Source organism: Egretta garzetta, unplaced genomic scaffold (assembly GCF_000687185.1).
Source record: "Egretta garzetta isolate BGI_Z169 unplaced genomic scaffold, ASM68718v1 scaffold570, whole genome shotgun sequence".
Classification (NCBI taxonomy): Eukaryota; Metazoa; Chordata; class Aves; order Pelecaniformes; family Ardeidae; genus Egretta; species Egretta garzetta.
In genome coordinates, this window is record NW_009258485.1 from 506,593 (window position 1) to 519,531 (window position 12,939).

The following is a 12,939-nucleotide window of genomic DNA, read 5'->3' on the forward strand; positions in this document are numbered from 1 at the left end:
CTATACTGAGCATGACATCATATGGTCTGGAATAGCCCCTTGGTCAGTTGGGGTCAGCTGTCCTGGCCGTGTCCCCTCCCAGCTTCTTGTGCCCCTGGCAGAGCTGAGAGCTGAGAAGTCCTTGGCCAGTCTAAGCACTACCCAGCAACAACTAAACCATCAGTGAGTTGTCAACATTCTTCTAGTGCTAAATCCAAACCTCAGCACTATGGCAGCTACTTGGAAGAAAATTAAGTCTGTCCCAGGACAAGTAGTCACAGGAGTGAATTATGCAAAACAAGAGAAGCAATATCCACAAACCAACCAAAGTCAAATACTCCCCTACACACACGTTCTCCCTCTTTTGAGAAGATAAGAGAAAAAACCCACACATGGTTGATATTAAGCACACCGCTTAATTCACCAATTCACCACTTGAAGGCATTCAGATATCGTGGTGATGTGGACTGCATAAAAACATGTATAAAATAGAAAAAGAGAGTCATCTTCAACCATTTACATATTCAGTTTTCATAATCTGTTTGTTTCATTACATACTTAGTTTTAATTGTCTACAGATCTAGATAAAACTTGCTTGGATCCAGGCCAAGGCCAAGATTTGCACACCTCAGGTACTGATACCATGTCCAGCTCATGGTTCATTTTTATTTTATTGACTTTATTTACTATCTGGGATTGCAAGGATGTGGCTTACCCAGTTTTCTGCGTAGTTGTGATTATTTATGCTACACTGGAACCAATTACACTCACTGTGATCTGGTCACAATTTTGTAAGGTAATTAAAAACTGCTGAAAGCAATTGTTTTATTTTGGGAGAACTTCTTGTCCGTAACATACATTTATGAGCAGGTTATTTAGTGAATGGCATTCTCAAACTGAGTAGTATTGTGGAAGCACCGTGAAGAAGCCTGTAATTCAATGTTTTACTGCAAAATGGCAAGATAGTATGCAAACCGGGATCTTTCCGTCTTGTCCTTTCTCTGTGGTGACTGAACCTTTCTCCTTTGCAATGGCATAAAGGCCAAAAGACCTGAGTAGGAAGAGGATATCTAAGCAACCTCCCCCCCCCCCCCCATTTATGCAAAATTATCTTTTTTTCCTCAAGAAAAAAAATGAGTTATTAAGAGGAAAAGAGAAAGTACAAATTTTCATTCCAGTTGAGGTGATTCTCCAGCAAAATTGAAGATGGAAAACAGGTGATTGCAGAACCTCATATGTAGTTACTTAGAATAAATGCTAAACCCCAAAATAATTTATAGGAATAAACCTAAAGTATGGGTGAAATCACTGAGCTGAGTAGAACAGTAATTCATGTTCACACTGTGCTCCTAAGAGACTTCTCACCATACTTTTTTTTTTTTTTTTTTCCAATTTATTTCTTTTAAGATGTCTTCTTCAGCTCACCCATACAGGAACCACACATATTTTCTAAAATATGTCTTCCTGACCCATGTCCCTAGTGAATAGCTAGGATTTTCAACTTCCAGTGAAATTTAGTCTCTACTCACTTCTGCTAGGATATATAGTTTAGCCTTTTCCTGACCCAAAATTAGTCTTCTTAAGCTGTCAGAAGGAGACTATGTATGGGTACGCTTAAACCTAGCTTTCTGCTTAAAAGCACTGATGCAGCTTATGTCTGTTGTTCAAAATGTTTTCCCTCTTAGTACTAAGCTTCTCTTCATCACTTTTAAAAGGGCTATTGAACATGAGCATAGTTTTTAAAGAGTGATGTTGTTCAACATTTAAAATAAAATATTAGGACAGATATATTTTTGAGCAGCAATTTACGCCTTAATAAAACATTGTGATATTGAAGTTCTGAATAAACTGTAAATAATGGAACCATCTACCTAGGGGATGATGAAAATATAAAAGTATATCAAGGTTTGGTGGCTTTTGGATCAATAGATAATCTTTCCACTTGTCCCCTGGAGGCTAAATTACTCGATTAATGGGAGTGAGGTTGTCTTGGACATGCAACATGTGATATGTTAGGAGGCTGAGCGCTCCCAGGTATTTTGGCTTATATCTAAAGCAACAGAGAAGACAGAGGAATGTGTGAAAACAGTGGTCACAATTTTTTTTTTTACACAGTTTCAGGCTATTATTATTATTATTGTTATTATTATTATTGTTAAATTAAACACTGAGCTTCTAAATTATGCACTTTAAAGAAAAAGGACACTAACTAACATCTCTTTTCATTGTCATACACATTGGGTTTTTGTATGTGACATTATGGTGTAGGTCTGCAGTTGCTGCACTTTTTGTTTATTTCTTGGCATTCCATCCCCTTCTTTAATAGGTTACCATGTTTGTCGGTCACTGATTATAATTTTTCTTAATTTTTTAAATAATGTGCTCAAGATAGGGTTTACATCTCACACAACTGTAAGTAATCCTAACTTTTCAATATCAGGATATTCTTTACCATAATATCCAAGCCCTCTTTATAATAATGATTTTGATAATAACAATTTTGTCTGCTTCATGTGCTGAAATTTCAGCTTTTTTTTTTCTTCCCATATTCAGAATTATTCAAAATTAACAACACAACTCCAGTCTGGAGCATCTTCTTCCAGGGTTGACTGTCTCATCCAAAATGTGCCATCTCTAGGCCGATTGGCCTGACTGTTGGTGTCTTGATGCTGTGATATTCTCTAGGGTTAGAAAAGAATGTCCTATTAAATACCTCATGCTGATCAAAAGACTTCTGTAATGAGCAAGTAGTGGGTTATAGATGTCCTTAATAGTTGTGAAAAACATTCTGAGAGATTTTTATTTTACTCCAATGGTGGAAATTGTGAACAGCTCATGAGAAGAAGAAAAGAAGGGAGAGAAAAAGATTTTTTTCAAAAGGAAAAAACAATGCTATATCTTAGCAGAGATCATTCTAGCAGATGCTGAAATTTCTTACCATCCTTAAGTGTTTTTTGTTATTATTTCCCTTCCTAACCAAATGAAGTCCAAGTTCCCTGTCTAAGTGCTTACCTTAATATTATGCAGTATTAACTGTGAAGATTTTTAGACTTTGCTTAATATAGGGAAGGCAATGATTGTATTCTGTATTTGTTTTGTTGTTCAAGTAATATTGTTGACAATGGTTGCGACTGTAGGCATTTTCTAGAGTAAAAGGATAGTACCTAGATTTCTTCCACTAGCCGGACATGGATGTGTTGAAAACCCACTCAACTTCTCATGCCAGGTAGCAAATCAGTCTTAAAAATGCTTGAAAAAATATATTTGGGGAGCTGGATTTTATGTTGCATGATCTGGGAAGGAAACTGCAGCCTTGGGGTAGAAGTGCAATGGAAGACCCATTCCTGACCTGGGGGACTCTGCAGGCAGCACAGCCCCTGGTCAGAACCCCCATGGAAATTAGCTCATCCCAATCAGCTAACAGGCAGGGAAAAGTGCTAAGGAAATTAGGATGCGAATAACACAGGCGGAGAGACTCATTTGAAAATATCTTCAGTACAAACAGTATGCAAATGCTGCTAATGGTCACTAGAAATCAGGAACCTGATTAACATAGTCTACTGTAACACCGTTCTCCTTATTACACCATGAATAGATGTAACTCTGTCCACAGGAACTCTGAATACCAATATTTTGCCATTCAAGGAATTCTGTGCATGTCTCCTCCCTCTCCTTTTTAACCCAATGCCAGCAGCAATTTTTACTTCCTTTTTATCCCATCTCCAAAGAATCTTTCTTCCCTTTGCAGAAAAAGATAAACAGAGAAATGCTATAAGGCTCAATAGCAAGCTTTATGGTTTTTTTTTCAGAAACACAGGAAACCACTAAATTCCTTTCTATTCCTTCTAGGAATGAAGGCCAAAAATTTATCACAGAGCAACATTAATGTAAGAGTATTTAAGGACTTAAATAAATAAGCTTTAATAAACTTATATTTTCAGCACAGAGCAGATGGTGTTTGACAGACCTGCCTGAAGCTATGTAACATCACATGCCATGCTATTTATTTTTCAATAATGTGATTTACTAAACAAATTTCTCCTTCTTTGAAATCATACGGCGAAGAAGAGGGGGTTGTATCCAGATTAAAAGGCAGTAGCCATTTGAAGGACATGTAAAATTCCTGGATAAGTAAAAACTGTGCAGAACATGAGAAGTGTCTCCATGACTTCGTCTGGATTCATACGTGTTAATAAGATATTGCCCTTGAGAGAGCGCAGCTGGACTTCTGTCCACTTGGTCTGGTAGCTTGTTTTCTAGCACAGACTGGTTCGTGCCACTTAGCATCTCAGACAGCATGATTTGGGCAATTGCACAGAGCAGGGAGGTTTTTGGTAAGCAATACAGAACAGGCTTTTCTCTGTTTTGGAGGGAGAAGGGGCCGGCCAGATGGATATTGGCAGTTTGTGTTGTGTGGCCTAAGGGTGACAGAAGGGTTCCCAGTTGTCTTGTGTTTCACTAGAGGATGTACTTAAGGGCCACTGTTTATGTGATTTAAAACTAGAGTAAAAAAGTTAAAGGATAAATTTGAAAGGAGGCTTAAGGGAGGCGTTAGATATAGGCTGCCATGGGCCTACTCTCAGTGATAGTTTCCTCCTATTAGCAATACAAAACACATAGGTTAGGAACCTAACTTACAAACTTTTAAGTCAATCTCAGAATTTCTACTTTTTTCCGAAGACCGTTTAAGGAATGTCTGGAGCCTTTGCTCCTAAACCATGCAGTTTATCAGATGCCTAATTTATTCAGTGCCATTGTACCCCAGAGCTGACTACCCTGTCCCAAGTTCCTATTCAGGACAATTTCCTGACCTCCCAAATGGGTGCCAAGTGCTTGACCTTGCATGTCAGTGGTGAACACAAAATACATCTGCCCTGCATGCAACCAGTGAAGAAGAACTGCTAACTAGTTGTTTTCAGAGCTGTAAAATACCATCCCAGTGGTGAGCCTTTAAGTGTCATGGTGTCTGCTTTCTGATTATTTATGTTGTGTTAGTATTCACTAAAGTATGCACAGTTTAGCAAATTATTCCCTGATTTTAAGGTTTAGTGGTGGGATGGCAGGGTTAGGTTAAAGGTTGGACTCGATGATCTCAAAGGTCTTTTCCAACCAAAGTGATTCTATGATTCTAAGATTCTATGATTCTATGATTCTATGATTCTATTAAAGCTTAAATAATGGGAAGGAAGAGAAGAATTTAAATGATATTATAGAAATTGAATTATTTGACTGGGAAAATAAAGCATCCCAGAATGCTAATATCACCAAGGATGCTTGGTTCAGTTAGTACACAGCACACAGCACAAGTAATTGAAAATTTTCTTAGAACATAGTTTTGGAGTCTAAGGGAATAGGAACCTGGCTGAGACTATCGCATCTGGCAGTCCCTGTTGTACCATTTCAACAGGTAGGAGAGGCTTCCTATACCAACCTTGTCTGCCCAGGTCTGCCTCATTTTTATTGTGGAATTTCAGCTTGAAAAACTATAGATTATGTACACATATGACAGCTGCTGTATTGGACAAAGTACCAGGGACTGAATTCAGGGCATCTAAAACTAAAAGCATGTGCTGAAATCGCTTAGGCTAAAGAGCCATAGTGCTTTAGCTGGGGACCAGAAGAACTCAGAAAAAGGATGAACATAAGAAAAATGAGATAAAAATATCAACGGGTTACACAGATGCCTCCTCTTGTATCATAGCAAACACTCTCTCTATTTTCGGTTGTCAATTTGTATGATTAACTCCAGATTTTGTAATGGATTCTTTTTAAAAACCTAAGAGGTAAATTTATGTTTTATATTAAATTCTGGTGGCACTTGATATTTTTGTGTTTGAATTTCTAAATTAAAAAAGGGGATGGGTCTTACAGTTATCTAAACGATCATAAACGCATTGGCCTTGTATCATAATTGGAATTACAGACAATAATAGAAAGCAGGCGTTCCCTCAAATGAATGCTTAAAGCAGAAGACTGGAGCACAGGCCACTTGCCAACGTAGCCATGTAGAGCTGACAAAAGCGCTGTACATTTGAGACATCATTATTGAAAGGGTATGTTTAATCCTCATCCCACCCCAAAAGTGACTTCTCAATAGTTCCCAGAAATGTATGCTATTAGGCTCAGCTGGAAATAGAAAATAGCTCTTAATCATATGCAAGGAACAATTCTAAATAGGAGTATTTGAAAACAGCATTGGGAAGGAAAGAGTACTGCCAGAAAGAATGGAAGATCATTTTGATTCTTGATGAAAAGCTATCAAACAGAGTTCAATGTGATAAGAGATGTGACAAATCTTTAGAGAAGCAGTTTTCTCTCAAGAGAAAGGTAATACAGCTGACAAAGTCACTTAATGCTTTTTGTACCATTGAACCTAAAAAAAATATTTTTTTTCATTGGTTATGAGCCACAAAAAGCTTTTTCCCCCCTTTTCAGTCTTCATGAGGATTTTTGCTTTGAGACTTCCTGCAGGAAAGTGTTTTAAGTGGAATTCTTCTTTATACTGCACCTAATGTCTGCCAATATGATTCCTCTTACAAGCGCAGGGACCATTTTCCTTCTGTCCTCAAGCTGTGTTGCTGCTTATTATCATGTTTAACATTCCCAGTGCCTGGCAGGATGGAGATTAGAAACTCTTAATATTCGTTTTATAGTGAAAGGTCTTGCCAGATTTTTTGAGTATAGGCTATAATATATGCACATAATTTATTGATGGAAAAGTTCTGAACTCTCCAGTGAGTCACCTTAATCTTTCTTCTTATCATTTTAGGATTGTTTTAAAATAATCTGCTATGCCCCCCACACGTAAACATGTTAAAAACATTACATTGGAAATAACAACTTGATGGAAGAAAACAAAAAGAGATGCACAGATTTCCTTTGATAAATCCGTACTTTTTTTTTTAAGTGTGTATTTTTGGAGTACTTTTCTCTAACTCCAAAATTTCATTTTTAACAGACTGGAAGGAAGGAGAAGGGGGACCCACTCAACATTGCTATTGACAAGATGACCAAGAAAACACGAGACCTTCGAAGACAGGTAATCTATGCTTTTTATAATGCCTCTTTATTTTCCAAGGAAGTAATTGCTTTCCAACTTCAGGCTGGATTTTCCACCTGTAGAGGTGTAAAGAATTTGTGTCCTTATTTCGATACGACACTATGTTACACATGACATTAAGCAAAGGAGTAGTATTTCCTGAGCCAGAAAAAGGGAGACTGAAACATATTCCAAGTGTAACCCCCAATGGTCTTATATGTGGGAGGGTAGGCAGATTGGCCAGACCTTCACTGCCTTTGCAGCCCAGCAACCCCAGTCATAAAAACACTGGCATATGTTCTTATTTGTATTTATTTGAATACTCTCATTGAAATAACAGGAACGATGAGCAGAATATGAAAACGTTTGTTAGAGCAGAATATTTTCAAAGAAAACTTCTAAGGTACCGTATTAAATAAAGATCCTATGAAGATACAGGGAAGGATAATAAGTAAAAGGTTGCCCAGAGAGATGGCAGATGCCCCATCCCTGGAAACATTCAAGGCCAGGCTGGACGGGGCTCTGAGCAACCTGATCTGGTTGGAGATGTCCCTGCTCACTGCAGGGAGGTTGGACTGGGTGACCTCTAAAGGTGCCTTCCAACCCCAACTATTCTATGATTCTGTGATTCTATGATTCTATGAATAACTGTAAAGCATAGTTTAAACCATAAAAGTTGACTTTCTTATTTTACCTTTATCATTGTGTTTGGGAAGAAGACTGAAATATTTGTTCAAAAAGCTTGAGATGGAAAAGAATATAAGGGGAAAACCTTCTATAGGTTTTTCTTTATACTTTTAAATTTAAGGCAGGAGGATTTGCCTCTTTTTACCTGTTTTTTCTCCTTTTGAGAAGATCCCAATTCTGCATTTTCTGTAAAAATAATAATAAAAAATAAATTCTACCTGCCCAATGAAAGGTCACCTCTGTGAAAATGATGCAAAATCCACAACTCTGCAAGACCAAGTAAGGACTAAATGTATCTTCAGATATCTATTCGCAACATGATAGTTTCAGAAAGAGTGGCCCCTATAGGCATTTTGAAATCAGTGCTCTGCACTGCTAAGACTCCGCTCATTTCATCTCTTCCATAACTCTCAGCAAACGTGTTTGAGGATCATATTCTCAGAGTTGATTTCTCCAAATAACAAAAATATTGCAGTGGACTTGCAGACAACATGAATCATTGATTCTCCTGTATAAAGCCTAGCATCACATCTGTTGCTCAGCTAATGACAGAAGAAAGATCTCTGCTGTTCTGACCTCCAAATTTGTGGTATCCTAGGTTCTGCAGTGGAGCTTGTACCATGTGTTGCCTCCCACCTCTGTTCTTATTGCTTAAAGGAAGTAGCAGACTAACACATGAGTTGCTGTTCTGTGTGAGGCTCTCAGCAGTTGCCTGAATTACTCATCTCTAAAGCCAAATTTACTTCGAAACGTGATATAAAAATGGCACCTTTCTTAATAAACTGTCTGCTTCTCGTGTATATTCAGCCCCATGGGTGTTGAATTCAATCTCAGAAAGGTTGGGACTCTGTATGTGGGTAAAGTGAAGCACATATATCATATTCTCCTGCTTGGGGGTGAAGCTTTTAATATAGTTTCTGATATTTATGAAAGTTAATCACGTATGTATAATGTTTATTAAATTATGGCAGTTGCTAGTAAACTAATCAAGATTAGATCATGATTGTACTAGGTTTTGCACAAGCATAGAGGAAGATGGAGCCTCTGCTTTCAACGATGTGCATTCTGACTATAAATCATTATCCTTCAGAATCATAATCAATGTTCTGCTTCATCACATGCATAATCAACAGTATAGATGTGTGTGTCTACCCAGACCTGCCTATACACACCTCCTGCTAAAGTTCAGAATGTAAGGATGTCACCGAGAGCTTAGTTTAATGGCTGGGGAGAGGGGCTTGAAGATTAAGGAATGAACCCCCGTTGAGGTTGCAGTGTTGTACTATTTCAATCTTTCTATTTTGGGCTAAATCATGAAAGAGACACCCAACTTTGAATACCATAATGCCTTTTGTTTTTAATTAATCCCTTTTAAAGCAGCCTTGCTTGTCAGATTTATGAAGCTTAACATTATCACCATAAAATTGGACAATCTACAAAATATGTTATGGTAATGAAGAAAGTATATCTGTTTCATTTGGTAGTCAGGCTCCCTTTCAAGGCTTCAGTAGTCAACCATCTAAGACTGATTTTTCTTTCTCTTCCCAGGTTACTTAGCTCTTTCTTTCTGAGGTTTTATTTGATTATCTACAGAACATGCAGACATGTGAAATGATTGTGGTTGGGATACACGGTGCTAAAATTCCATCTCACGATTTGCAGTCACATCAATATTTCCTGTTCTGATGGAATTACATCTTTTTATACTCATCATTTAAACTCTCCTGGGCATTGGAAAACTATTATGGAGATCTAATTATATGTCTTAATATAAACTGCCAGTAAGAACATCAACCTAAGTCAGACTGAACAAGTTCTTGGAAGCAGACAAGTGTCACCAGCCCATCGTTACTGCTGCCATTTCTTATTTGATTGTGAACAATTTGGAAAAAGCACAGAGTTCTGTGTCTGATAACAAGTTGTACCAATTGGCAGGATTTGGGGTCTTTAATTAAAAAAAAAAAAAAAAGAAGAAAAAGAAAAAACAAAACCTAAAAGCTAAACAAAAGCATCTTTCACTGTGAGGTACAGCAAGCTAGATCAGCAGCAGGGTGCTTGTTGATGCCAGTTATTTTGTTTGTTTGTTTTACCTCCATAGGAAAAAAAAAAAAATACTAACCCTATAGTTTGAATACTACAGCTAATCATAAAGCAGCACACACACAGAGTATTTCAAGCTTTGCAACGCTGTGGTGACATTGAAGCAAAGATAAGCAGGGAAGGACACACCAAAGTATTTGGCTAACACACAAACTGGATGCCTAGCGAGGACCAACACGGTCTATAGATCATTCCGAGTTGTACGAGCAGGGCACCAGCTGTTCTGCTGTCACCACCACTGGTGTCCCCACCTGTCAGTGCCGCTGCCTCCTGCCCCGCTGCCGTCGTCGCTTTGCCTCGTGTCCTGTTCCAGCTGAGCGGTTGAGCTCGGTCAGTCTGTACCAGCCAGTGGGTTTCCCCGCGAGGTGTAAGAACCAAACCCATTTGTTTTTTCTTAAAGAGCATATATCAGTACCGTTATTAATTTTAACAGAGCAGTCTGGCTGCAGTATTCTGTACAGTAGATTGAAATAAAGTAAGTCTTCATTTTTGTCCATTCAAGCCAGACTAATACTTCATATGCCTCCAAGTGGAAGGAATTGTAAAGAAATAGGAAGATTTTTCGCACTGTTTCTCAGTTTATACTGGAAATGATGCTCTCATATAGCTGTTAAGGACAGTTCGTCCACCTCCTGCAGACTTAGGTTTATGTCGTTACTAAAGCTAGTTAGAAATACTTTATGAAATAAATACTCAGCAGAAAATTTTCACTTCCTTTAAAACTGGAAAACATCAGAAATTATCCAGAAATTTAATTTTGAAAATAAAAAAAATAAAAAAATAAATAAAAAAAGAAAATCCTGACAGTGTTGAAAAGTCACATTTGGACTTTTTTTGGTGGTTTCAAATTTTCACTTTGAAAGTTAGTCATTTGTTTTAGCTTTGCAATGCAAATATAAATATATACATATTTTTCCAGGTTTCATTCCGAAGTAGAATAATGCAAAAATTAAAAAGTACTATATTTTTCTTAAAGTAAGATTTCTGGTTCTACTTGCAGTTTTAGGCAACAAAACTTTATTATAATTCATATCATTCATATAATTCATATATATATTCATAGGGAATGTGATATGTCAAGTCCAGATATAACTACATTACCAGTTGCCTTTCAATAAATACTTTGAATGTTTAGACTGATATCCCGGGGTTTTGTTTTAATGGAGTGGATGTCTAAAGGAAATGAATGCTCTTGTTAGATATCTAAGTCTGTGTGTAATATCAAAAGCTTTTTTGTTTTGTCATCTGATTATTATTTAGTGACCTTAGACTATGTGGTGCTGGATGTAATCCAGTTCAACCTGTTGGGCAGGTACCACAAAGAACAACCTAACAGCAACATCCTATTAGTAGCTACATACAGTTAGTAGCTAGGATGGTGATTTTGCATATGGAAAGCTGTCATCATTTCCGGACTCGAAATACCTGTGCTTGTTCACATGGTCTCTGATTTTCATAATTCTTCTCATTTTCTCATATCCGTCCTTCTCCTCTCTTCTGCGACGTCTGCTGCTGTAGCTTACGTTACTCCAGGCTCGTCAGTGAAATGCAGGAAGATGTGAGGCTGGTTTTGGCACCTCCTCTGCCAATTGGCCAGCTGGTACCTGCATGGTGGTCAGCCAGCTGGTACCTATGTTGGTACTCTGGCCAGCCAGCTACTGACTTCACATTACAAATTTCCCTCTTTAGGACTCTAATTCAGGTCACTGGTCTCCTACCCAGGCAGTTTTTCATCAAACTTCAGCTATTTAGCATCCTCAAGACCTTTTCTCTCTGTCAGATGATTTTAAAATTGGCCAACAGATTAAAATGTTTTTGAAAAAACGGACAGAGTGACTGTAATGAGCCTCGTTTCCTCAGAAAACCGGTCTACGAACAAAAGCCTTTATGGTCAAGACTATGGTCCTGTTCTGGTTTGCTGTGTTATGTGCAGCAACATTGCAAATTTTCCAAGGTGTATTTAATTTTAGGACCCCCTACTGTGCTACTTTGCTAGTAATACTGGTATTGTATCACTGTAGCATGTTATTACCCATAAATAAACCTTTCAATACGATTTCTACAGCGACACGTAGCTTGTTTTCCCATACCATCTTCCAAGAATGGGTTTCGCGTGTGGCTGTGGTTTGTCGTTTAAAAGCTGATTATTTAATCTCAGCTACTTTGTGGGCTCAAAGGTGGAAGATAGGCACTTCCACAATTTCTGCATTGGGTTGGATGAGTTGTATCCCTCTTTCTTATGAATTTTGGTGGAGGTTAGGATATTGATTGCTGCTTCCGTGTCTGCTTTTTCCCAGTAGCCACTACTGGCACCCTAGGAATGGTGACACACTTAGGTACTCAGGACCAGGTTTAGCCATTTAGGCATAAATTAATATTAATAATGTCTGTCCTATGGGGTCTTTCTAGCAGCCACACACAAACTTGTTCAGTCATGTACTTTGCAGCAACCTAAATTGAAAATGTATGTATATCCAAGTCATGTTTGCCCTTTCTATACCTCCAATGAATTCTTTATGTATCATGTAGTTAATACATCCTTTCACATCACCCTCATGTATTTTTGATTGCTTTTTTACATTATCCTTGTGCTAAGCTGTGTTCTTGCAAATACCTTTGTAGACACTGGTGGACTACAGGCATGGTATTTATCAGCCATATTCTCTAACATATCTCTCTTCAATTCCACACCTATGATTATTATACTCTTTATCTTTTAGTCCTTCATAGTACTGTTTCGTAGCTATATTAGGCTACAAGTCAAGCTTTTAAAAGGTTAAAGGTTCATGAGACAAATACCTCCTGTGATTTATTCACGTACATTTGGTAAAACAAAGATCTTGGGGAGAACTTCTTGATCATACTCAGTTTTTACCTACTTTATAGGTCTCTGAAAGTACTACCAATGCTTTAAAACTTTCTTTAATATGGGTTACAACAGTTTGAATTAGGTAACAGGCTTCTTAACGTTCTTAGGCTTATGTGTCATATCTTTTTTTTTCTATCTCTTGAGAGGCAGCGTATCTCTGTTTTCTCTTTATGTCAGTCGCTTCCACTTAGATTAAGTTGTATCGCTACTGTTTATGAATGCTATTTGCGGTTAAAAAAAAAAAATGTTTAGCACATTGAAACCT

The 12,939-nt window shown here is 37.7% G+C and overlaps 1 protein-coding gene across 4 annotated transcripts in view; it reads left to right on the top strand.

Annotated features, from left to right (window-relative positions):
* The window catches only part of LOC104131806 (catenin alpha-2), a 468,889-nt gene that overhangs the window by 340,779 nt on the left and 115,171 nt on the right, over positions 1 to 12,939 (top strand). For 3 of the 4 annotated variants that reach the window (XM_009645023.2, XM_009645031.2, XM_009645038.2), the window contains exon 7: positions 6,938 to 7,018. In XM_009645023.2, the coding sequence (XP_009643318.1) occupies positions 6,938 to 7,018 (81 nt within the window). Of the gene's footprint in view, positions 1 to 1,854; positions 1,875 to 6,937; positions 7,019 to 12,939 lie in introns of all 4 variants that reach the window. The other variant, XM_009645015.2, reaches the window with a different exon arrangement.